General features: G+C 39.2%; 4 protein-coding genes across 4 annotated transcripts; 2 read left to right on the forward strand and 2 right to left on the reverse strand.

Moving 5' to 3' along the window:
- Positions 1–1,691: 1,691 nt before the first annotated feature.
- On the reverse strand, positions 1,692–4,656 carry LOC105277126 (chymotrypsin-like protease CTRL-1). The gene is made up of 4 exons (XM_020030911.2): positions 2,742–4,656; positions 2,307–2,651; positions 2,017–2,243; positions 1,692–1,897 (listed from the first exon to the last, which is right to left on the reverse strand). Exons 1-4 carry the CDS (start codon positions 2,893–2,895, stop codon positions 1,733–1,735), a joined length of 891 nt encoding a protein of 296 aa, XP_019886470.1. The 5' UTR covers positions 2,896–4,656; the 3' UTR covers positions 1,692–1,732.
- Positions 4,657–5,784: 1,128 nt separating this feature from the next.
- LOC105276993 (cysteine-rich hydrophobic domain-containing protein 2) lies at positions 5,785–11,838 on the forward strand. Its single transcript, XM_011335094.2, has 4 exons — positions 5,785–6,161; positions 7,031–7,241; positions 7,329–7,445; positions 7,545–11,838. Exons 1-4 carry the CDS (start codon positions 6,043–6,045, stop codon positions 7,593–7,595), a joined length of 498 nt encoding a protein of 165 aa, XP_011333396.1. The 5' UTR covers positions 5,785–6,042; the 3' UTR covers positions 7,596–11,838.
- Positions 11,839–12,327: 489 nt separating this feature from the next.
- LOC105276992 (probable G-protein coupled receptor 139) lies at positions 12,328–17,144 on the forward strand. Its single transcript, XM_026968216.1, has 7 exons — positions 12,328–12,728; positions 12,950–13,128; positions 13,202–13,374; positions 13,667–13,880; positions 14,825–15,007; positions 15,091–15,274; positions 15,425–17,144. Exons 1-7 carry the CDS (start codon positions 12,625–12,627, stop codon positions 15,735–15,737), a joined length of 1,350 nt encoding a protein of 449 aa, XP_026824017.1. The 5' UTR covers positions 12,328–12,624; the 3' UTR covers positions 15,738–17,144.
- LOC105276995 (uncharacterized protein B0303.7) lies at positions 15,914–21,799 on the reverse strand. The gene is made up of 6 exons (XM_011335095.3): positions 21,495–21,799; positions 20,760–20,838; positions 20,524–20,653; positions 19,378–20,142; positions 19,012–19,275; positions 15,914–18,928 (listed from the first exon to the last, which is right to left on the reverse strand). The coding sequence occupies exons 1-6, from the start codon at positions 21,514–21,516 to the stop codon at positions 18,809–18,811; spliced, it is 1,380 nt and encodes a 459-aa protein (XP_011333397.1). The 5' UTR covers positions 21,517–21,799; the 3' UTR covers positions 15,914–18,808.
- Between the last annotated feature and the right edge of the window lie 1,107 nt (positions 21,800–22,906).

Consider the following 22,906-nt stretch of genomic DNA (forward strand, 5'->3'; position numbering starts at 1 on the left):
ACAAACATTGATACGATTATGTTGGTGATATGTAAAATAGAATGTAAATGTAAAATGAAGATATAGTACAATAATTTCGGAGTTTCTCACGACACTCCAATTTTTGTGTACGAATTCGTGAAAGACGCGCTGAAGAATGGACGGAATGCCACGGCTGCATCATACACAACCGCTTCAGCAGACCGTAAAATTGGCGTGCAAAAATGTATAAAAATGGTACGTCTGCCGCCACATAAAAGCGCGCTCATTATCAGCAGAATTAGCCCTATATTCGGTCGGAATAATTTATCGCAAGCACGAAGCAGCAAAGTGCGTTACGTTAAGATGATTTACTCTCTGTGGCTCTAAATTACTCCAGCATTACAGCAAATTATACTGTCAATTATTTAAGAACGTTCGAGACTAAGCGACGAAAACGACAAAGGCAAATCGTAATTACAATTTTTCCAAATTGTCTCCTAATGAGTAGTTACGAAAAATAATTCTTAATTGAAAAATGTGTACGCTATGAATGACTAAAATGATCTCCGCTGCCAACACGAGAGACAGAGTTAAAGAATTTTTAAATTGACGTTTCCCTTATCTTGCCGATACTTGAATGTATCAGTTACGCAATTTTTTCGCATATTTTTTATAGTCAATAGCTTCGCAATTTCTCCGCGTTTTTGCGTGCAGGAGGAGTGCAATCTCGTCGGATCGTCACCGGGACAAGCGGTTAAACCCAAGAAGAAACCTCCGGCATGCCCGCTATGGCTTTGTGGTAATAACTGTCCGGAAAGGCAACTCCGGACCGTTCTGCACTTACGCCGGACAATTATAAATCGTATCTCATCACCTTTCCTCGCCTCCGTTTCGCCGTGATTTTTATCGGCTCAGCAATCGCGCCAACTCTCATCCGTAACCGCTTTAATCACATTTTAACTGTACCAGCCGTCCTGTGATTACTACGAATAACACGTCCGACATGCACAGTTACGTTCGATATGCATTCTGTTGTACGTATATAATAAATGGGACGCTGTCGAATGATACGACGATCTGCATCGCGCGAAAACATCCGGCACGGCGATTTATTTGTAAGATATTATGTAATGTTGAAGGTAATATTGATCTGCACGGTGTTGTGTTTAATGAAAAGTAAAGCGTTGAAGCAATATCGCCATCGTACGTTCAACTTGAGAACTAGGAACTATTATTTGTTTAAATTTAAGACCCGGTAAGATCATAAATTTGGACAAATTAAATAAAATTTTTTATTATCGTTTCTAATATTTTAAAATTTTCTTCTTGTTAAAATTACACAATTATATTATAAAGGATTGACGCTCGATAATGCTGATACTGAAGAATTGTATCTTATTACCTTGCTTTGATAAGAAAATGATCTTGAAAGTAACTTGCTCAACGGATGATAACTCAATGAGATGTAATGGAAATATAGTTGTAAAAATGGAAAACGAAATCAAAGAAATCGCAAAGAATGAATTTTATCTTAAATAAATCCGCTTTGAAAATTATTATCTTTTAAAGAATAGCATCCTCTGTAGAGAAGTAGAAACATCAATAATAGAATAAAAAAGAAAAGAAAGAGATCAGAGGGAACAATAATTACAATATATCAAAAAGATTACAGGGCGATTCAAACTCGTCGAAGTCTCGTAAATAAGGGGAAGAAGAACGCAAGAAAAAAATATCTTGACACATTAATATTATGTTTATTTATTAACAAATTCTAAAGTCGCATTCCAGTAACACGTCGGATCCATCCCGCAAACGCCGCCACTCTGGTGTAGACTCCGGGTCTACCACTCGGACAGTGAGCATCCCCGTAGCTCACGATGCCGATCTGCAGCGGTCGATTGTCCCTCATTATGAAAAGAGGACCTCCACTGTCACCCTGAGAAATACCGATAAGAAGAACATCAGTTTGCCGTTTGCCATTTTCGAATTAAAAAACGACCGCGGTGTCGGGTTCACCCCGTGCGGGATTCCCAAAATTCAATTCGGAAACGTTACCTGACAGGCGTTCTTCCCAAGCCCCGGCACTGTGCAGATATTTCTGTAGTCCACCCTCCAGAACATGGTGCACGCGCGTTTCGAAATCAACGGCATCAGGGCGTACTTCAATCTTCTGGTACCAGTAGGCCCGGAGCCCTCGCGACCCCATCCGACCACGCAAGCAGTAGTGTCAGCCAATACTCTGCTCTCCCTGGGACCGGCTAAGTGTATCGGCTGAATCTTCCCTGAAATTCAAATTCGTTGATGGGAATCCTCGTCTCCCTCGACTGATCGACCGACTCTCTCACCTGAGAAAGGAATATCTCGCGGCATGCGTAACAGCCCGATGTCGTTCTTGCTGTAGAAGTAATTGGGGTGCACGAAGGCGCGGGTGGTCATCATCGCGAGCCCGGGTCCTCTATTAACGCTGTAACCGATTCCGGTCTTGTCAACGATCCCAAAAACCACGAAGAATCGCAGCGGGAACCGGGTAGCGACGCAGTGCCCCGCAGTCAGCACCCATCTCTTGGAGATGACGGTGCCGCCGCATTGAGCGATTCGTCTGCCATCGATCAATCGATGCACGACTGCCATGAATGGAAATTGACCCTCGTTCGCGTAGCTGCCACCGGCAATCCTCTCTGTGTGCTTGACTTTTCGACGATAATATATTTGCAGAAAATAATGAAAATTGTCTCGTTATTCGCGAGTACTTGAATTGTCAGCGATTTGCTTGTACTCACTGTTCGATGTGAAGAATTGATCAATTATGAAACTATTATTAATGTTATTAACGATGTCTTTAGTACTGAAGATCTGAGGCTGAAGATAAACATTTTCATACGATGTTAAAAGAAACAGGAAAAACACTATAGACCTTGCGCTCCTAGAATCCATCGCAAACTAACGAAAATTTTCGCGCCTCGCTGCTATTTATGATTCGGCCGGTCAGGTATAGTTTAGTCCGGAGAAATTATTTGCGAGGTGGAAGGAACCAAGGTACTAACGCGTATTATCCTTTAGCTGGATCGATTATGAAACTAATAATTGATTATATTATCATTATTCCTAACGTCGCTTTTAAATTTTCGTCAAATTTATTGGATAGAAAAAAAATTATGAACATATCAACTAATTTTGCTAAAATGTTGTTGCATTTTCTAAAAGTTTCATGATTGTATTTGTACGTTCTGACAAACATTGTGATTCGGTGCTTTTCGAAATATTCTAAAAAGTTTCAGTAACATTTGTGCATATTTACAAGTATTTGAAAATGAAAGGGAAACGTTTTATCATAAGATATTAATTATTACGATAAAATAAATAACGGTACAATTCAAAATGTCTGAAATAATTTTTTTCAATTTTTGGAGATTGTGACACATATTTTCCTTGTTTATCGTTCTTGTGCAATGCGCAAGTGTGCACGTCGAGTCGCGGCAGCCACGATCTCAAGCGTCGCATCGAATTGCAATCATCCTATTGCGCTCCTGACAGTTCCGCAATTTCCAGTCGAGCGGTCGTTGCACTCTGATTGAAATGTGCCTAAAGCCACGTAATGACTTGAGAGCACGAATGCGCTAGTCGTAACGCGTGCAATTCGTCGTTTGTCGCTGAACAACCATTCAACCAATAAATTGTTCGTACTATCCTAAGACGGGACAAATTTCTTACAGCTACTCGATTTGCACATAAATTTCATAAGCAATCGATCACATTAATTTAATTCCGTCTCTCTGGTACGTTGCGCAATGTTGTCTTGTTTCTAACTTGCGCTTCGTAAGGTTCTAAGCACCGCAGACTGTGGTACCACTTGGATTTCTTTCTTACGGCTTATTTTATTGCATTTGGAATCTCTATTAATATAATATTTATGATCGTGCACAAATATTTATCTTTTTATGAATTATAGAAAAATAAATATTGCGCAAGTTTGAAGAATATTTAGTCTATAATTTTGATTACATTTTGCTTCTTTCTTTTACTTTTTTTGTAATTTGCGTGAATTTTTATGTAATAAACTTTAAAATAAAGCTTTGTGTAATTTATTGTCGAATTGCATTACCTATCTAAAAATTAAAAAAAAGTATTTCTCATTTAAATTGTACTACTACCTCATTTTTGTATCTAAATCGGTGGAGACTCGTAGTGGAGTCTTTGGGAACCAATTTGAAATTACTGAGATCATAAGATTAATGCCTGCATTATGATAGTCGTTGATGATTGATCAGATTTCTGTATCATGAATTTTAATTTCTAGCTACAAACCTCCAATCTTCGATCGAAAACCAGTAGTACGCGTCAATGACATATTAAACATTTATTTTTCAGTAGAAAATTTTAATAGCAGACGAGAATACTGCCCAATGATAAATCAGATAAATTTTATCTCAGTACACTCAATGATGAATTAAATGACTTTTTGTTTTCAGGAAGCATCATTTGACAGATTTAACAAATATCGAGGGGAGAAAAAACGGAAAAAAGAATAAACGAGACTGCAAACTGCATTATCAACCGCACAATCTTCATTTCCATCGCAACGCTGACATCAAACTTGCCGACGGAGAATTGCACCGTTGCACAGTGGGCTAAACTCGAAAAAAGCTGGCCAAAAGTAATAACTCGAAAACATGACGTTTTAGAAAAAAATGTTTTAAATAAAAGTTATAGGATTTTAAATCAGGTATTAGATAATAATACTAGTATGACCTTGAATAGCGTTGCCAAGGTCACGCAAAAGTCACCTTGAATTTTTTAAATGGGAACCTCCAGTTTTCATTAGATATTTTTGTAGCTTACCTCAAGAGCTTTTCAGAACACTATAACGAAGTATTTATCCGTTAAATACTTCGAAGTTATGAAGCTTGAAAGTTACAGTCGCTACCGCGCCGCGTCGTACGTTTCGCGGCATTTAAAAATTTCACGGTGATCTGTACATGATCTTGACAACACTATCAAGGTCATACTGGTATTGCTATGTAATGCTTCACTTAAAAACCTGCAACTTTCATTTCAAACATTTTTTACCAAAACGCCAAATTTTCGAGTTATTACGATATGAAAATTAAAATGAAACATCCTGTATATAGCGCAAAGGTGTGCGTTGGTGTGCACAATTCAAACGGAAATACTTAGTTTGAATCCTACACAAGATGATAAAACAAGAATCCCAAACAGCCTTTTACAGCTATTTAAAAAAAATGATATTGAACTTTACTTCTTTCTTATATTTTAAGAAACCAAAAACTTAGATTAACACAAATTGATGAACAAACATTTTTAATGGTTATAACTGTTTGGGAAAAGAGTTTCAATTCTATTTATAGAGTAAAAAGCAAAATTATTTGCATCCGCATACAAGAATGTAAGCTATAGCCTATACTCATTCATAATTCGTTTTTCGGAACATTAACGCGTTGCCTCCTATTAATTGTTGATTAATGGGAAGGAAATTTTTTCTACGAAACTCCATTCACATTTTTGAAAATACTGATATCCATGAATCAAAAAAGGTCGAAATGCACAGATTTCCAAGAGTTGAAAAAATTCGACTTTTGGCCAGCTTTTTTCGATTCTAGCCCACTGTGCGTCGGTATACCGCGGCGCTGTTGCATTTACCGAGCGAGTCGCAGTGCGCGTGGCCGTGGCGCGCGAGCGTGCAGTATCGTGCAGCGAGCGATCGTTGGTGCATGGTTATTCGCGAGTACCGTCGTGTCGTCGTCATCGTCGTCGTCCTTGGTGTCGAACGGGAGCCTAGCAGTTGGCCTAGCCCGGTCCCGTGCGATCATCTCGATCCGGAGATGATCTTCGGCTGCAACAGTCGCGACGAGGCGAGCGCGACGACCAGCTGGAAGCCGATCGCGGCGGGGATGTGAGCGAGAGGCGCGCGCGAGAGCGTCGCGCGTCGTCGTCGTCGGCCTGGTCGGTGTGAGAGGAGGAGGAGGAGGAGGAGGCGCGCATACAGCACGTTGCGGTGTTGCTACGCACGTTCGCGCACGGTCGCGGCCGCGGGAATCGACGGACGACTCGCACGCGAGCACGATGGCGGATTTCGACGCGATCTACGAGGAGGAGGAGGAGCACGAGCAGAACCTGGAGCAGCACTACGTCGCGATGGTGCCGGACCCGATCGTGATCCGCGGCGCTGGCAATATGACGGTGTAAGTGCAGCGAGTGCAGCCAGCGAGTGCGAGTGGACGGTCGGTCGGTCGGTCGGGGCGGACGACCGCAGGCGCGCGCGTGCGAGGGGGCTCTTTGTTGTCGGGGCCGCCAGCGAGCTCTCCCCCACAAAAGGAGACAAACAAAGTCACCTCCGGTGATTTCACGCATTGGTCTCGACATTAGCGCAATGATGCACGCTGCTCCTTGTTGTTCTCGACGACGACATCCCGCACGAGACCCGATGCTTAATTAATGACGATTGCATATTCAACGCCAGGTTGTTTTTTGTATATGAAAAAAAAAGAAGAAAAAAACATAGATCTTACAGGGTACAGTTGGTAACATCGAGCGAGTGTTTTTTTGTCGCGGTGAATGGGAGAACGCGAGTGTCGCGTTCGACTGTCCATGGACTCGTGGAATAGCTAATTGATGCCTGTGTGTTTGTTACTTGTGTGATGTTTACATGCATATTTAATTATATGCACTTACGAGCACGCACGGCTGATAAAATGTTTATTTCTGGATGGAAATACGTCGGACGTCGATTATTCCGATATCGAAATATCAATATGCATGCGTGCATAACAAGTCATGTGTATTGTGTGTCAGGTCATGCATCAAAATTTTGTTGAACTAGTCTGATTAAAGTGGATTAATTTAGGAGAATGGATTTGGTTATACTTGTTTGCGGTAAAAGTTTGGCAAAATTTATGTCCAAGATCGAGTAAATCGATCCATCATTCACTGTTATCTGTAAAATATAAAAAGTTGTGTGCAGTCGTTGATTTTAATCTGACATTTTATTGACGCATGATGAGCAAACAATTAAAAGATGTTATTAATGTATGCAATCTCCTCTCTTCTCCAGATTTGGTCTCAGTAATCGTTTCGAATCGGAGTTTCCTAACGGCCTCATGTCCCGCGTGGCTCCGGAAGAGTTTAAGGCGACTGTTATGAGAATAAACAGTGTATTGAAGAAGACTCTACCTGTTAACGTTAAGTGGTTATTCTGCGGTTGTGTATGCTGCTGCTGTACTCTAGGGTGTTCTCTGTGGCCTGTCATTTGTCTGAGCAAAAGGGTGAGACGTGATTGATTACCGACATGGGAATCTCTGCAATTTCACGAGTGTACAAAGTATTAATCCGTGCATCGCATCTCTTTGCAGACTCAACATTCGTTGAACAAGTTGTTGGAATGGGAAAACAGTAGGCTCTACCATAAGCTGGGCTTGCATTGGAGATTGGCGAAGCAGAGATGCGACACCTCCTCCATGATGGAATATGTAAGGCATTACGAAATTGTTGGGGTCTGGAATAATATCTCTTACATGTGCGGGTGTGTGCACGAGATATTGATCATCTGTCTTTCCTTGATGTTGCAGGTTCTGTTAATCGAATTTATTCCAAAGATCCCAATCTACAAGCCCGACTAAGTGGAGCACAACGTGGAGTACGTTCGAGCTGTGCAATTAATAATACATAAATCTTGTGCGAATAGTCAAGTGCAACTGCGACTGCAACTGGTATGCAGGGAAACGCAGGGGATTACAAAGTGCCGCTCTACGACGATATAGGTACTTTCTGGTACTTATGTAACGCATATTTTTGTAAATACCATGGAATAGGAATGCACAGTACAATAATTCGACATAGCGATGGATCGACGGCGTGTTGATTGACGATAGAGAGAAGAGCGAGAGAGAGAGATAGAGAGTTGCTAACTTGTTAATCCTGTTATTAGAAGCGGGGAAAGGTGCGTTATAAACGTATTACGAGATGACCGTTTTCTAACAGATGTTCTTTATAATCGTTTGAAATTTGTGGAGGAATAAATGCGATTCTAGTTTTCCATAAATTTTTTCTTTGTCTGTTGAGAATCTGTTGCGCCGAGGATCGCTGGTTCGTTCGTTCGTTCGTTCGTTCGTCGGTCTCGTTGAACGTCTCGCGGAAACGCGTTCATGGTATCGAAGCATTTTTACTGAGTTCCTTGTTACGTTCGGCAATCCGTTACGCGTCGACTAGAGTCTAAGCTTTCAGGTAAGAAATTAATCTGATCCAGTACAACGAACGTATCGAGATACACGGATAATAATGTAACAGTGTGTTAAGGTGATCTCATCACGATGAATCTGTCTGATCACGCGTAACGCAAGACGCACGCACGCGCCCACGTTGTACATATGTACGTGTACATATATAGAAACTTATTTTACCTGTAGGTTAATTTCTTACCACGGTGATATTAGAAAGTATGACACGTAAAAAAAGCGCAGCTTTACTTTCTGATACGAATTTCACACAAGATATTTTAACACGATCGAATCACATCCGGGATACTAAGGAAAAGCGCACGTTGTTACACGCGATATCGAGGTAGATTCCAAGAGAGAGACGTAGGTAGCGATCCGCTGATAAATATAAAATACAAACGGACGACGTAAGGTAACGTTTTAGCTCGCGAAACGCCAGCAGTTTATAATAGGGCAAACAGTACAGCTGTAGGAAGCACGAAGTAATCACGATTACCCGAAGCAAGTAGGAGACTGCCTTGAAAGAGCTTATTGGCCCTCGTTTCACGTTGGAGGCTAATACTATGCGTTTTTACGTGCACACAGTGATGCATTTTGCGTTGGTGTGACTTTAAAGAATAACTTGAACTTGCTACATTTTTATCGCGTTCGTTTAACGTTTAAACTAGTTTTAAGGGGGAAAAAAGGCGATGAAACTCAATCAATCAATTCTCATTCCCCATGCATAATATACTTTGATTCGAAAAGTAGAGAGCGTTGAAGTATCACGGTACTGTTTACCCTATTTTTGTTAGTAATACACCGTTTCCTACACGAACAAATGTGTAGGAAATGTTAGGATGACGTCTCCCATGTAAAGCATCAAGGAACTTGGTTGTGTATTGGTAGGCACTATTTTATATTGCAATTTCCGCACGGATATTTCTCTAATAACTTTCGTCTGCAATATATATAACACGATAATGCACCTGCGTTATCAGCTCTGCATTGTTTCCCACACTAATGGACGCTAGATCAAATTTCCTCATTGCCAAGCGCCTGCAAAAGGTAAAAAGGTTGTAGGAAAGTATGCAAGCAAAAAAAAACACGAAAAGCATGTGAAAACACTACAAGCGTTTCTGTTGCTGTTCAGTGGCTGTGATCGAGAACAAAAGACTAGTTTCGAATTTTGAATGCGTATCGCAAACAATTACACATAACGCCCCGTGCTTTGTCTTATGAGGTTCTACGTGAAAGCCTTTTATAGGATTACCAGATTTACTCGGTTTCTCCAACGTTTGTACTTACTCTATAGAGTAATTTAAGTCGAGGTGAAAAAAGAAAAATGCATTAGAGGCGTCTGTGTCATGTAGATTATTAAGAACAATATATTGCCATATCTGGTTACAATCGTCGAACCATAGGTATATGATACGTTTTACCAATAATATCGTGGAAAGTGAAAGCAAACAGTGATTTACACTGATTCCACTTCACTCGACTCCATTTCACTCCATAGAAATATTGTAGAACGATTATACTCTCGCGATGATCTGTTGGATAGTTATATAAATAATAATGTGTCGAATAATAAAAGAGACAGAGAGAGAGAGCGTTATAAGCGATCATAAAAATCTCACATTATCATACTCAAACGGGTGTACGAACGAGTCCATTATTCAATTATTTTTCCAGTAACTCTACTACGGATAAAATATCGATATTTCTGTATGTAACGTCCCCTCAATCGATCCATTGAACAAACTAGATTATATGTAGGAATCGAGATGTACTGTGTAACGGAACCATGCGCATGTGCTTTCTCTACTAACCGGCTATCGCAATACTTTTGATAGCACGTAATAAGATATAAGGCTGTGCTAAATCGGGCGAAGTGACAGATAGTATGGTTCTAAACTACGTTTTAAAAAAAGGCGATTCTCGTGTATCTCTAGGAATGAGGATTACTTAACTCGCCGAAGAACAAAGGCAGATTTTATTCCGTTGCTCGCGTCCCTAAACTTCAGTCACACGGTCTAAATATGCTTTCTTGAAATACGTACACCAAGTATCAGTAAAAACTGAGAAAAATGCAAGTAATGTAATTAATAGTTTGCAAATAACGCCATTGCACTTAGTTAATGAATTTATTAAATTTTTAGTCTACGTTGTTGGGCCACGTATGCTAAAAAGTTAATTAATAGCAGTGTAGTTTTTATATATTACATTATCACATCTAGGCGAAAAATTCGCGCGACCTTTGCCTTCGCGTACATTATAAACTATGTAAACTCTGTAAAAAAACACGATTTTTCGTTAAATTTTTATAATTTAACGTAAATTAATATCTTCAATGCGATCATGAAGTAACGTATTAATTATAATGTGAACAAATTTTATCGAAATTACTGCAGCGGCTTCGTGTAACGCGTAAAAGAAATAATTAAAAAAGTTAAACGTAGTTTTTTTTCTGAGGAAGGATCTTATCTCGAAAACGGAAAGGAGACTGGGCAATTGTTATATAATTATCTAGGCATTACATCTACACATGACAACGCATAGTTTACATAGTTTAAACGTAGACATAGAGTCTCGATGTTTATGCATAATTAACTGGACAGTTAGTTTGTTAACAGAACTCACTTGAGATACTGTGCATTTGAAGCCAAGTATACTTTTGCAACCTGAAATTATTTTTCAACTCGCGTTGCGTTTTTCGGAGAAGCTCAGCTAGCGTTGTACCGTGCCGGACACGCGAATAAGGAAAGATATCAAAGCATCACTCGATAAAGATTCTTCTATTTGCTCATATCATTCAGTGCGTCGCACATTTTCATGAGTGTCCATGTAAATAGAACAGAACGGGGCGTGTATCTGCATTGAACTATTAAAATGCGAACAGACGTGTGTCGCATGGAAGCCAATTGTCCGGGTAATTGGTTTGCATCTTAGATCTGTTTCATTACTATTACTTAAGGAGAGATCGGATATATACTACGAGAGAAGCAGAGGTATTTTTTCAATGGGCCGGCTGGGTTTTAAATATCGGCGCCACGCCAAGGTACGGGAATGTAATAACAATGTAAATAAAGCGATGACTCAGTGGAATGCATAGCGAGACGCGACTTATAATATTGACGATTAAATCGCGAAACATCGGGAGAGAGAAAGAAAGAGAGAAAGAAGGGAGAGGAATATATTTTTGATAGACAAAAGAGAGAAATGCGAGAGTTGTAAAGAATAAAAACTCACGATTTGGTATCGAATATTGTAAATTCTTGCGTTTCATATATAGGATCTTCCTTTTGGGTGCAAATGGAATATGTCGTAAAAAAGTAATAACGACAAACTAATCGGAATAAATTGCGGAATCGCATATCATGTTACACACTATATATATATAATGCGTTATATAAATTGTACATTAGTTATATATTATATTAGATTTGTAACTTGCCAAAGCATTTATTTACATAACATTTTCGAGCCGATAGAGAAAATTGTAGTTGCAATGTATTCTTGGCGCCAAGAGCGGCTAATAGCGAAATTATTGTCAAGCTATCGTGGTTTCAACATGTGCCTTTCACTCGTGAATTTGTGTGAATCATAAATGTAAATATTATATGTTAATAATACATGTTAAGAAATATATTTGTATAGAACGAGAGTGTGGTTCCTATGTACACATTGCGCATCAATAAAATAATGCCCGCGCGACCGCTCGCAAGACCATTGCACAAGATTACACGAATCGAAATAGCATATCATATCAAAATTCGCAATGGATTAAACTCACCCTTCTAAACGCTGATGCGACGATGCGAAATACGACGAATGCATGTAAAGCTATATCGTTCCGAGCTTTTCAATTGACGGTCGATCTAACGCAATTTGTTACACGACGATTAATTTCCCGCTACGAATATCGTTTTCGCATGTTTTTTGTTAGCCATGTAAATTTGTGTAACTGTGTAAGCCGTTTCGTTCAGTTTGAAAATAAAGTTTTACAATTATATAATAGCTGATATTCTTTCTCTCGAATATCGCTTTCTCCAAAGAGATAGTTTTTTTTTACATAATTGAGAAACGAGAGAAACAACACGTTGCTCATCATCTCTGATGCGATTCAATTTGATGCAGTAGAAATTTTTCTATCGCCAGCCGGATCAAGCGTCAAGTCCACTTTCATTTCAATAAAAAATAAGATATCTCTTCATATCATTCGGTGTTAATGCACTGTGCAAAGAAATACAAACTGTCTTCTTCGTGATGTTAATTAGAGCGCTACGTCACGTTATGATAATCGACGACAGATGCTCCGCAGCTTCTAATTAAAGGAGCCCATTGTTAGTCATATCTGCGCTACAGGACAGATAATTCTTCTTCAAACGCAATAGCGGACCGGACCCGAATTTAAGTTCCCGTTTATATCGCGTGCTGTATAGTGCGAAATATGATTTTGCTACACGGTAGAAACATCCGTGCGTTTATGCTCGTCGCGAATATGCTATCGCAATCGGTGGAATCGAACGAGCTCACCACAACGTACCCCACCAGGTAAGGGACTATCGTAAAGTTCAATATCCATTTATTAGCATCATCGTTACATTATCTACAAATCAGTAGCGATCGTGGTCTTTCGCAGAAAAATGACAAGTCTCGTGTCAATGTTTTTTTCTTCCGCTCAATAGAGGCTTTACGTTGAAGAATGACTGTACGATTTGCGCACTTTTTATGTGCATATAGCTATTGTAGACTTCGCATCTTTTAAATTTCAGGGCCATTCCGAAATGTCCTTTGCCCATAACAGTTTTGGATTTTATTTATAATTTCACCGAGCCGAATTTGGAGATAAAATGGCCCTGCGAGGTACGCTCTTACTGGCTGTCGTTGCAGCCGTTCGTCAGATCCGTTCGTTTTTTGCTGCGCTACGTGACGCCGTTCATCATAGTACTCGGTGAGGAATCATGATTCTGCACTGTCCTGATTCTCGACCGTTCTCATACAATGTTGTAACTCACTCCGTATAGGTGTATTGCTAAATACTGTATCTTTTAGTATGTTGAGCACACCTGTGCTCTGGGACTCCAATTTGTCGCTTTATCTAAGCGCGCTCGCTATATCGGACAATGGGGCGTTAATTTTCAATTACGCCGTCAGCGTCGCGAAATCACACTCTACAGTCGTTAACGATCTCTTTATGGTAAATATATACCGCAATCGAATTTTGCGTCACCGTGAGTGCTCACGCCGATCCTCCTGCCATGAGAAACTTTCCCGTTACATCATTCAAGCCACGCATCGCGCGGTCTCACAAATTAATAGCAATTCCATCGAATTGCTATTAATTTAATTAATTTTCAGTTCACATATGTGTTATTATGTTTCGTAAAAATGATTTTTATTAATCATATGTTTTTCAAGAAATTTTGAAGTCTTTCATAGCAGGAGGATCACATGATCGCGGAATTATTTAGAATATAATATTCTTGCAGAACAGCAGATTTTTGTGCAGTACAAATTCCGTGAGCATGGAGCTCTTTCAATTTACGTCGACCTGGCTGGTCGTCGCTCTCACATGGACGCGTGTCGTCGCCGTAGTGTTCCCGTTTGGGACCCGTAGTTGTCAGAATTGCTCAGCAGTCATAACTATCACTACTTTGATCTGCACAAGCTTCGTAGTATCTCTGACGAAGCTATACTCTGGCGGTAATGCGTATTTTGTATTCAAATCATTTATTTTCGCCTCTCACAACTCGACAATCTCCAATAACAAGCAATATACAGGGTGTCCCGGGTTTTAACCGACAAACTGCGGGAGCATATTCTACTAGTGGAAATAAGAAAAAATTCTTATATCGAGTTTGCTTAGAAATGCTTTATTACAAAGTTATAAACCAATATTGAAAAGAAATATCAGATAAGTAACAACGGAACATAGTGTAGAATTTGGAAGGTCGAAGATGTTTATGTTACGTGTATTCACATGTATTCATGTTCACTATGTTGAAACGATTCAGTATGATTGTTACTTTCACAACAGTAGCTGTTAGATTTCAATCGTCGTGTCAACTAGCAATTACTATCAGAATGCCAAAAGCGTTTTCAAATGAGGAATACACTGATATTCATTTCGTGTACGGATTCTGTGACGGAAATGCACGAGCTGCCGTACGAGAGTATCGACGTAGATTTCCTAATAGGAGAGTACCAGATAGATTTAAAGCAACGAATTACTAATTCAGTTACTGAGATGCAACAAAATTTTCAGGAATGTCGTACTGTAACAAATTCTGTACTACGTCGATGTCTAGCTTGTATCGATGTGCAAGGACAACATTTTGAAATGCGTCACTAAATCATTGCGTAGATAATTTTTATTTTTGTGAAAAAATCCGTTGTTACTTATCTGATATTTCTTTTCAATATTGGTTTATAACTTTGTAATAAAGCATTTCTAAGCAAACTCGATATAAGAATTTTTTCTTATTTCCACTAGTAGAATATGCTCCCGCAGTTTGTCGGTTAAAACCCGGGACACCCTGTATAATGAAATATGATGATTAACGAACTGTATTAACAATCGATATGTAACGATCCTGTTACATAGCACGCTAGCGTCAACGACAGACTGTAAATTGTGCTAATTACAGGATATGAGACCGACAGCGTTTTCGAATTCGTACCGTGTCAGGACAAAATAAAACCATGGGGTAGCGCCATGTACTTTTACATCGCTTTGTCCACGTGGCTACCGTTGCTTTTCATATTCATCGGCAATCTACTGCTGATTATCCGCATGAGAAAATCTTACAAGATTCACAATGAACTGACTCGTGAGTCATCGTCGTAATTATTTTCACGCGCAAGAGTGTCATTGACGTGATAAGAGATTTAAGAAATTTTATTGCCGCTTCAGACAATTTCAGGTACAAAAGCAACAGGACGCACAACTCTAGTAGAACGCTGCTGGCGGTATCGATAGTACATTTAATTTTGTTGTTGCCACTGGGAATTGTCGAAACGCTGGAACTTTATTGGGACGTGATTCTGATCAAACATCCAGCTAAAGGCATCGCAGAAAACGAACAATATATACACTGGTAAAATCCGGAGAAATTAATAAAATGTAAATTATGATGGTTCACAAAAGGAAACTTTAAAGTTATATTATATTCCTTCCATTTGCGGTTTATGTAATAAGGAATATTATTGCACATTCGTATTAAAGCGGTGACATTGTTATTTTTCAGGTTGCAGGAGAAGATGTTTCTCAAATGGTGCCGTGGCTTGTTCTTCCACATATACCACTGGAACTTTGCAATAAACTTCTTTCTGTATTACCTTACGGGCAAGAAATTCAGAAGCGTCGTAACGCAAGCGTTGAAAAATCATACAAATTCGCATTTACCGTGCAACAAGAGTATTTTGAAATGTAATTGCCACGAACATCTGGCGAGGATACGATCCTCGAATGCATTGCTAACGAGAGCTGTCACGCGGAGCAAATTTGTTGAGGATAACACGAGAAGCGCCGCTAACGAAAGAAATAGTAATGTTACCTAATTATGAAAAAAGTGTGTTTTGAAGAAGCGCAAACCTTCGATAGAAGTGCTTTACATACTTGCCTTATACTGTAAAGAGAAATAAAAATCCATATTCATCTCGGGATATATTCGTAATTATCACATATTATCTTACAAGTAATCTTTAATTAATTCTAGAAATAATTGTTAGGTATAGAGGAAAATTTATTTATTTCCTTCTAGTTTATGTATACACATGAAATGTTTACGCATTAAATATTGCAAATTATCACATTGTGTATTAGGCATTTCTTGCATAACAGCATAATTTTTCGCGAAATAAATTAACAATTTAATTACGTGTAAGGGATTCGTTATTACATTTTTTTTTTATATAACTTTCAATTCTTTGTTTATGTTATCACTCGCCTTTCCTAATTTCGGCTTACAAGCTAAGATGTTGGTCCCGACGCAGACCTTCGATGTATGGGATATCATGTTAATACTGCGCTAATGAGAATTTCATGTAAATTAGAATATACTTAATTAAAATTTGCACCAATGTCTAATACAAAGTAAAATAATTTAAGAAAAATATACAAAATTAATATTGATTTTTTGTAAGATTTAACTAGTAACTTGACAAATATCTGTGCATAGCGAAACATTGAAATACATTTCAATGCGCACGATCATTATTACAATTTCCAAATTAGAGTTTCGTAATTACATAATTTGTATGTGTAGATATAATAATTAAATATACATAAATAGAAAAGTATCTATTCGTTATTAAGGTAGGTTAAATAAACGATTATTTGACCAACCTTCTTTTTATCTCCCTATTTTACATACTCACGTAATATACATTACAACCATTATTATGTTGGTAACTTTAATTGAAAAAAATGTCTAAAATGGAATAGATGTATACACGTACACAGTACAATATAAATATATTATGCAAAGATGACAGTTTTGAATATATATAATTAATTATATTGAATTTGTATGTAATATGTAATTTATATATATATAATTTATATTTATATATATATATATGTATATATATATAAAATACAAACACTATACTCTCATTTAGACATTTTCTTGAATATATATATATAATATCTATTATTGCAATATATGCAATGTATGCAATGTATTTTTAAACGTGAGTATTGATTTAGACGTATATAGTGCACATAGGAAAGATATATCAAACAATTCCTTAGCTTCATGTACATTTAACTTCAAACAATATATACAACACAAAAGTATATGCTCTGCATTTTATCCATCGCCAAATAAAAATTTCTAAAACGAAACATACCATTAAAGTCGATCATTTAAGAAAGAGTGCATTTATTTTATTGCTTATAAATTTGATTATCAAGAACAAATTGTTCTAATAATGTATGAGAGATGCAAAACTTCAACAAAAAAAGAGTTTTTCATTTCTCAATCAATAATTTCTGGAGATTGGCAGAATTGTTTAACGCTTTACATAAAAAACAAATATTTAAATTACTTCCAGAAAATAATATTTCAGATATATCCTTCCAAAGAATAAACGTCCCCATTCAATAAATATTCGCAATTACATTTAGAAAAAATTTGATTAATTTTTGTATCGAAGATTATGAACAAAATATAAATTATGCAATCTACAGAGAATGGTAAACAAATATTCTCAGAGAAAGCATAAGTATCACGGTATCTCGTAAGTATCATGATAATCATCTAAAAGCAATTGAAAATGCGTCATCATAGAATAGAAAACAAATATCAGAATCAGAAAGACCTAGTAGTAATCATTAAATACTTATAGGTTCATTACTACATCAGTAAAAGAAATTTGAATCATTTCTGTACCATGTATATATGTGCGGAGAAAATGTAAATTGTGCAATCTACATAGAATAGAAAACAAATATTTTCAGAGCTCGTAGTATCACGATAATCATTTAAACTCATTGAAAATACTTCTATCTTTTATCATATTTGGATATGTAAAATTCAGATACAAAAAAGATATAAATTTATATAGTTCAGTATTAAAAGAAATTTGAATAATTTCTGTACCATGTATACATGTATGGAGAAAATATAAATTACATAGCAATCTACATAGAATAGAAAACATATATTGTCAGAAAACCAAGATTGTAATCATTAAATTCATGGCGCGCAAAAGTCTCATCATCAAAAAAAATTTGAATAATTTCTGTACCATGTATACATGTGTGGGGAAAATATAAATTACATAGCAATCTACATAGAATAGAAAACAAATATTTTTAGACGGACTAAGTTGTAGTCATAGAGGCATTAAACTCATAAGCTCATAAAAAAAAAACATTTTCAGAAAAGCTTCGTAGTAATATCACGATAATCATCCAAACTTTTTAAAAATACTTGTCTTTCTTCATATTAGGATATATAAAATTCAGATACAAAAACGATATAAATTTATATAGTTCAGTATGAAAAAAATTTGTATTTCTATACCGTGTATATGTGTGGAGAAAATTGTGCGATCTACATAGAATAGAAAATAAATGTCCTCAGATCAGAGTGCCAGTTGTATCGTCACTTAATTATTATAGACTGTGATTTCTTCAATGGTAATTAACCATTACAATTGAAAATCACTGGACAATGTTTCGAAACAATTAAATTTAAATAGTTCAGCAATAAGACATCGGAATTCTTTTAAAACACTGTAAACACTATGAAGTTCAAAGTCTTTAGAAACAGAAGGTAATTGTTGATATCACCAATATGTTGCAGAAAGTGTTGTTTTCTAATTTCTAAAAGTAACAGCGCAATTATTTCTGGATATTATTTCTATTGGAACACGACGATTAGAAATCGTACATGATTCAGTCTTTCTTGTTAGTAAAATTTTCTAAAATTTTTCTAAAAATCTTTTTTTCTCCACCATTTTGTACATAATGACCCCACTAAAAATTCTATAATGAAAGATGAAGGCTTTAAGCATTTTCTCTTACTCTTAACTGCCCTAATGTCTATAATATACGGAGACTCTTGGAATATAGTGGCTTGTTTTTTGATACATTCGATACAAAATATTTACTGCGAGAACCTTCAAATGTTACGTGGAAGTCTATTTACATAATTCACTGGAAATTGTCCTTTTCTGCCGTTGTACTCACCATACAACCAGTCCTCCGATATCCTCGATATAACTGTTATTTTTGCACCTTCCTGTAATGTCAAAGACATTAGGAATAAAACAGGTCCTTCATCAAATCTCGTCACCTTGTCCTGCCATTATTATTATTTCATACCTCAAACGATAGATCATCGCTGTTTTCTCCGGGAAAAGCGTAAAGCGCCGTAACCACGTTGTCCGACAGACCTGGCAGAGGTACTTTGATATCGACAAAATTGTGTGGGAAGATCCCTTGGCGATTTCCTATTCTTCCCTCCAGCCAGTCATCGTTGACTTTCCCTACGAGTTGGACAATGTCGCCCTCTTTCAAGGCCAAGTCGTCCGGGTGAGTCGCTGGGAAGTCATATAGCGCGACACCGCACGGTCCACTGGAATCTCTCTGTAAGTGCATTCGATAATAATTTAATTAATTATTAATTAATTATTAATATAACGCATTTAATTCTGTTAAATACGTACACATGTAATATTTAATACTCACTGCAAGATCGCTGTCCAATTCCGCCAGATAAGTCGCGGGCAGTGCCGGCGGTGGTATCGTCGGCATGGGCGGCGACGGACTACTATCGCTCTGCTCGCAGTCATCAGGCCACGCGTTGAACAAATCCACTGCCAATCCTGCATTTTCCGTCATGCCGGTGTTGAAGACTTTGTAGCTATTGCACGTTCCCTTGGCTGTCGATACAAACTTTTTCAGCGGCAATTTCGGCGCCGGTGGCTTAGGCGGTCTCGCTCGGATTATTGTCGGCATCGACGTGATCAAGGGTTTGGACGTGATCAGATTAGAAGGCACTTGACTTGTTACGCGACTATTCGAGTTGAGAGAGAAGAGGCTGCCGGCGGCCTGAGACGGTTTCGAGCATGCGTCCTCCAAGGGTCCAAAGGGGTCCTGCGGCGTCGTCCTGCTCTGCCACGGGTCGTTTTGTGCCGTCTTCTTGGACATGCCGAAAAAGTCGAAATCATCTTCAAAGGCACTTTCCGTTTGCGACGTGTTCCCGCTGCTCGTGAACGCAGATGGATTGGAGTTGCCGTCGCTGCCGAAGCTGTCGACACTGACCCCGTCACTGCTGGAGCGAGTTGTGAACGTCGGGGATCCCGGTGGACTAAGATCTATCAGGGACATCGTCATGACGGAGGTCGTGGATTGCGTCGTGGAACTTTGTGATTGGTTGGCAGAGCGTGATGGGAAAGGACTTTCTTGCTTCTTACGTCCGAAAAAATTCGTCAACAGTTCCGTCGGCCTAGCCTAGGACAAACACCAAACACAGTTCCCAAATAAGTAACGGTAGGACTCTCACAACGTACTAAACGTACGTTGGAAAACAATCTGAATTTGAATTGCGTGATGTGAAAATAATTTGAGTCACTGTACGAATTAAATAAATATAATATACATTTCTGAGCACGTATTCTTTTCCTTGTTTCGTTTTCATTTCAAACAAACTACCTGTTTGCAGACGCAGCACTTCAGTATTGTCAGCGAAATGCTAAAGAGTCTCACTAGATGTTGAGGCTCATCGACATAACGAACTATCTTTCAGAGACTGCTTTTCATGACAACTGCTGGCGTTATGTTGGAAGTTACACAAATACAAATTTTATAAACTATAATATAAAAAAATCTTACTGGCTTTCTCGGTTTCTGATCCTTCTGGTATTGCATGTGATTCTGGTTGAACTTTGGAGGTGGCGGTCGAGGAGGCGGTTTCTTCCTCTGTACGGGTTGCGCCATCAGGGTACCTTCGAATATGTCGTTACTACGAGCACACAAGGTCACCGCGTTAGCGTTGTAACAAAGAGATCGAGAGGAGGTAGTAGTATATATTTTCCAGGCGAGATTTTCTCAAGACGAGAAATACCAACCTGCTGCTCCAAATCGGATCTCTCCGCGTCGCACTCTGGCCGGGGGGACGAGGCGCCGTGCGCGTTGGAATCCGCATCTCTGTAAAGCAACAAACAGCAGGCGGAAGGATCAGACGCGACGTTGGACCGCGTTGCGAGCTCAGCTGGCTGGCGAGAACCGTTCCTCGCACGCACTGGTACGCGCGCAGAAAGTACACGCGACTATGTACGCGCGTGACCTCCGATAATAACTCTCGCCGCGCGAGGCGGTTCCGCAAAACAAAGGCGCACGCAGCGACTGACGGATGATGCCACGACGGACGCACGCGCGCGGCCAACGGACGACGTCTGTCGCGTTACGCGCGACGTCTCCGTTACGAACCGCGCCGCGTCGACGAATTGCTCGGCGTCGCGATTGCACGCCCACTCGTCATCGTCTTATCGGCGATAAGAGCGGGCCGCACGCGGTGTCGCGGCGCGTGCGTCCGTTATCGCGCGTCCGCCGATAACTTGGCGCGATAAATACGGGAAATCGCACGCGCGGCCAGCCAACCCAACGGGTGACCGTAGTTCGCCAACGAGCGAGATGACGTCCGTCCGCCGCGTTATCTGCGCGTCAAACGCGTCTGCACTCCCCGCGACGGGGACGCGTCGTCGTCTCGCCGGGATTTCCGGACGCCGAGAGCGTCCCGAGAACGACGCGAACGAGAACGCGACCGTGCCACCGACGGAACCCGTCGCGTTTGTCACACTCACCTGTTCCCAGGTTTGCGGCCATTTTTCATTCGGCGCTACCGCCGCCGCCGCCGCTGCACTAGCGACGACTTTGCACGAGTGCAGCCGAGCGCGTTTCAAACAGTCACTTTGAATTTAACTGCTCAGTTGTCGCTTGTCAGTTCACGTTGCATCGCGCGACGATAATGGCATGTAGGGTTGTGTGTGTTATTCCTTGAATTATCCCAATGAATGAATCAATGTCTCATTCTCGGAAAAGAGATTTTGATTATTATTATTATTATTACCCAGGCAGCACGCATTGGTTTCAAAACCGTTTCATAACCATTTTATTGAAACGTTTATTTAGGAGAAACGTTTCAGAAACCATCAGAAAAATATTTATCAATTCTATATATCAGTGCCTCAAAGATAGACAGAGTTAAGTCACATTTTTGTAAAAAACTACATTTTTATATTTTATGAATTACTCTCTAAATTTCGTGCAGTGGAATCTCACTCTTTTGAAATATCCCTTCAAGTAATAATGATCTCAAAAGCTTCAAAAGAAAAGAAGAAAAAAGTATTGGATCGGTTTTCCGGATGGTTATTTATAAGGTGATAACACAAATGTTACTTGCGAGAACGTCACGTCTGGCCTGGCCATCTATCGGTCGCTTGGTGAATCAGAGGTGGGAATCGCACACACTTGTGTTGATTTTTGTCTCTTGTTCCATAATCGAGTACATTGAAACGTATGATGTAAAAATAATTAATACTCGCAAAGTAAGTAGAAATTACTATTTTTTCTATATTAATTATATAATTTCAAATCAATTTAATAAAACACATTTTTCGTTTCTGTGGAAAGGTGAAAAATACGTTTTTAAAATTGAGGTCTAAAAACGGTTTCTATTTAAACCGTTTCTTAAATGGTACTTTATGTTTCTTAGACATTAGATACGTCTAAGAAACATATATTAGGCTAACATGTGCTGCCTGGGTATTACTCAGTGATTCCAAACATCTTTCTCAAGACCTTTCGCGGCACTCAGTTTCGAAATGCTAAATTTTTCGCGATCTCTTTTACGTAAAACTGGCCGATAATTGTGAAAGGAAGTCGCCAGTAACGGTTGCGAGTCTTTTATCGAGTCGTGCGAAACGTTTACGTAATTTTCTTGCGTCTCTGACATCATCGCAACGCAGGCAGGATGACGTAGGGTATCAGCGGGCCTTTAAAAGCGAGGCAGGCTCAGCAGCGGATTAAGTCGTTTGCATGCCTCGTGCGCAAACGGGCTTCGGGGGAGCCTTATCGGAGGCGTGCTCAAAAATCGAGGATGCTTCCAAGTTACGTAACCGCGAAGCGACTGTACGCTTAATAATATATCTGCCGTTGAATGACCGCTGCGAGCGAGCGCAACGACCGAGAAAGATGGACAATAAGGACTCGCTTC

Source organism: Ooceraea biroi, chromosome 3 (genome assembly GCF_003672135.1).
Source record: "Ooceraea biroi isolate clonal line C1 chromosome 3, Obir_v5.4, whole genome shotgun sequence".
Classification (NCBI taxonomy): domain Eukaryota; kingdom Metazoa; phylum Arthropoda; class Insecta; order Hymenoptera; family Formicidae; genus Ooceraea; species Ooceraea biroi.

Excerpts from the sequence above, each read along its gene's own strand:
- LOC105277126 (XM_020030911.2), bottom strand. The coding sequence starts at position 2,895 with ATGGATTCTAGGAGCGCAAGGTCTATAGTGTTTTTCCTGTTTCTTTTA. Across the intron at positions 2,652-2,741 it reads TCAATTCTTCACATCGAACA|TCAAGCACACAGAGAGGATT; the intron begins GTGAGTACAAGC and ends ATCGTCGAAAAG. Across the intron at positions 2,244-2,306 it reads GCGAGATATTCCTTTCTCAG|GGAAGATTCAGCCGATACAC; the intron begins GTGAGAGAGTCG and ends TTTGAATTTCAG.
- LOC105276995 (XM_011335095.3), bottom strand. The coding sequence starts at position 21,516 with ATGGCCGCAAACCTGGGAACAG. Across the intron at positions 20,654-20,759 it reads GATCCGATTTGGAGCAGCAG|TAACGACATATTCGAAGGTA; the intron begins GTTGGTATTTCT and ends GTGTGCTCGTAG. Across the intron at positions 18,929-19,011 it reads GCGATGATCTATCGTTTGAG|GAAGGTGCAAAAATAACAGT; the intron begins GTATGAAATAAT and ends TTGACATTACAG.
- LOC105276993 (XM_011335094.2), top strand. The coding sequence starts at position 6,043 with ATGGCGGATTTCGACGCGATCTACGAGGAGGAGGAGGAGCACGAGCAG. Across the intron at positions 6,162-7,030 it reads GGCGCTGGCAATATGACGGT|ATTTGGTCTCAGTAATCGTT; the intron begins GTAAGTGCAGCG and ends TCTCTTCTCCAG. Across the intron at positions 7,242-7,328 it reads TCATTTGTCTGAGCAAAAGG|ACTCAACATTCGTTGAACAA; the intron begins GTGAGACGTGAT and ends ATCTCTTTGCAG.
- LOC105276992 (XM_026968216.1), top strand. The coding sequence starts at position 12,625 with ATGATTTTGCTACACGGTAGAAACATCCGTGCGTTTATGCTCGTCGCG. Across the intron at positions 12,729-12,949 it reads ACCACAACGTACCCCACCAG|GGCCATTCCGAAATGTCCTT; the intron begins GTAAGGGACTAT and ends TTTAAATTTCAG. Across the intron at positions 13,375-13,666 it reads TCGTTAACGATCTCTTTATG|AACAGCAGATTTTTGTGCAG; the intron begins GTAAATATATAC and ends ATATTCTTGCAG.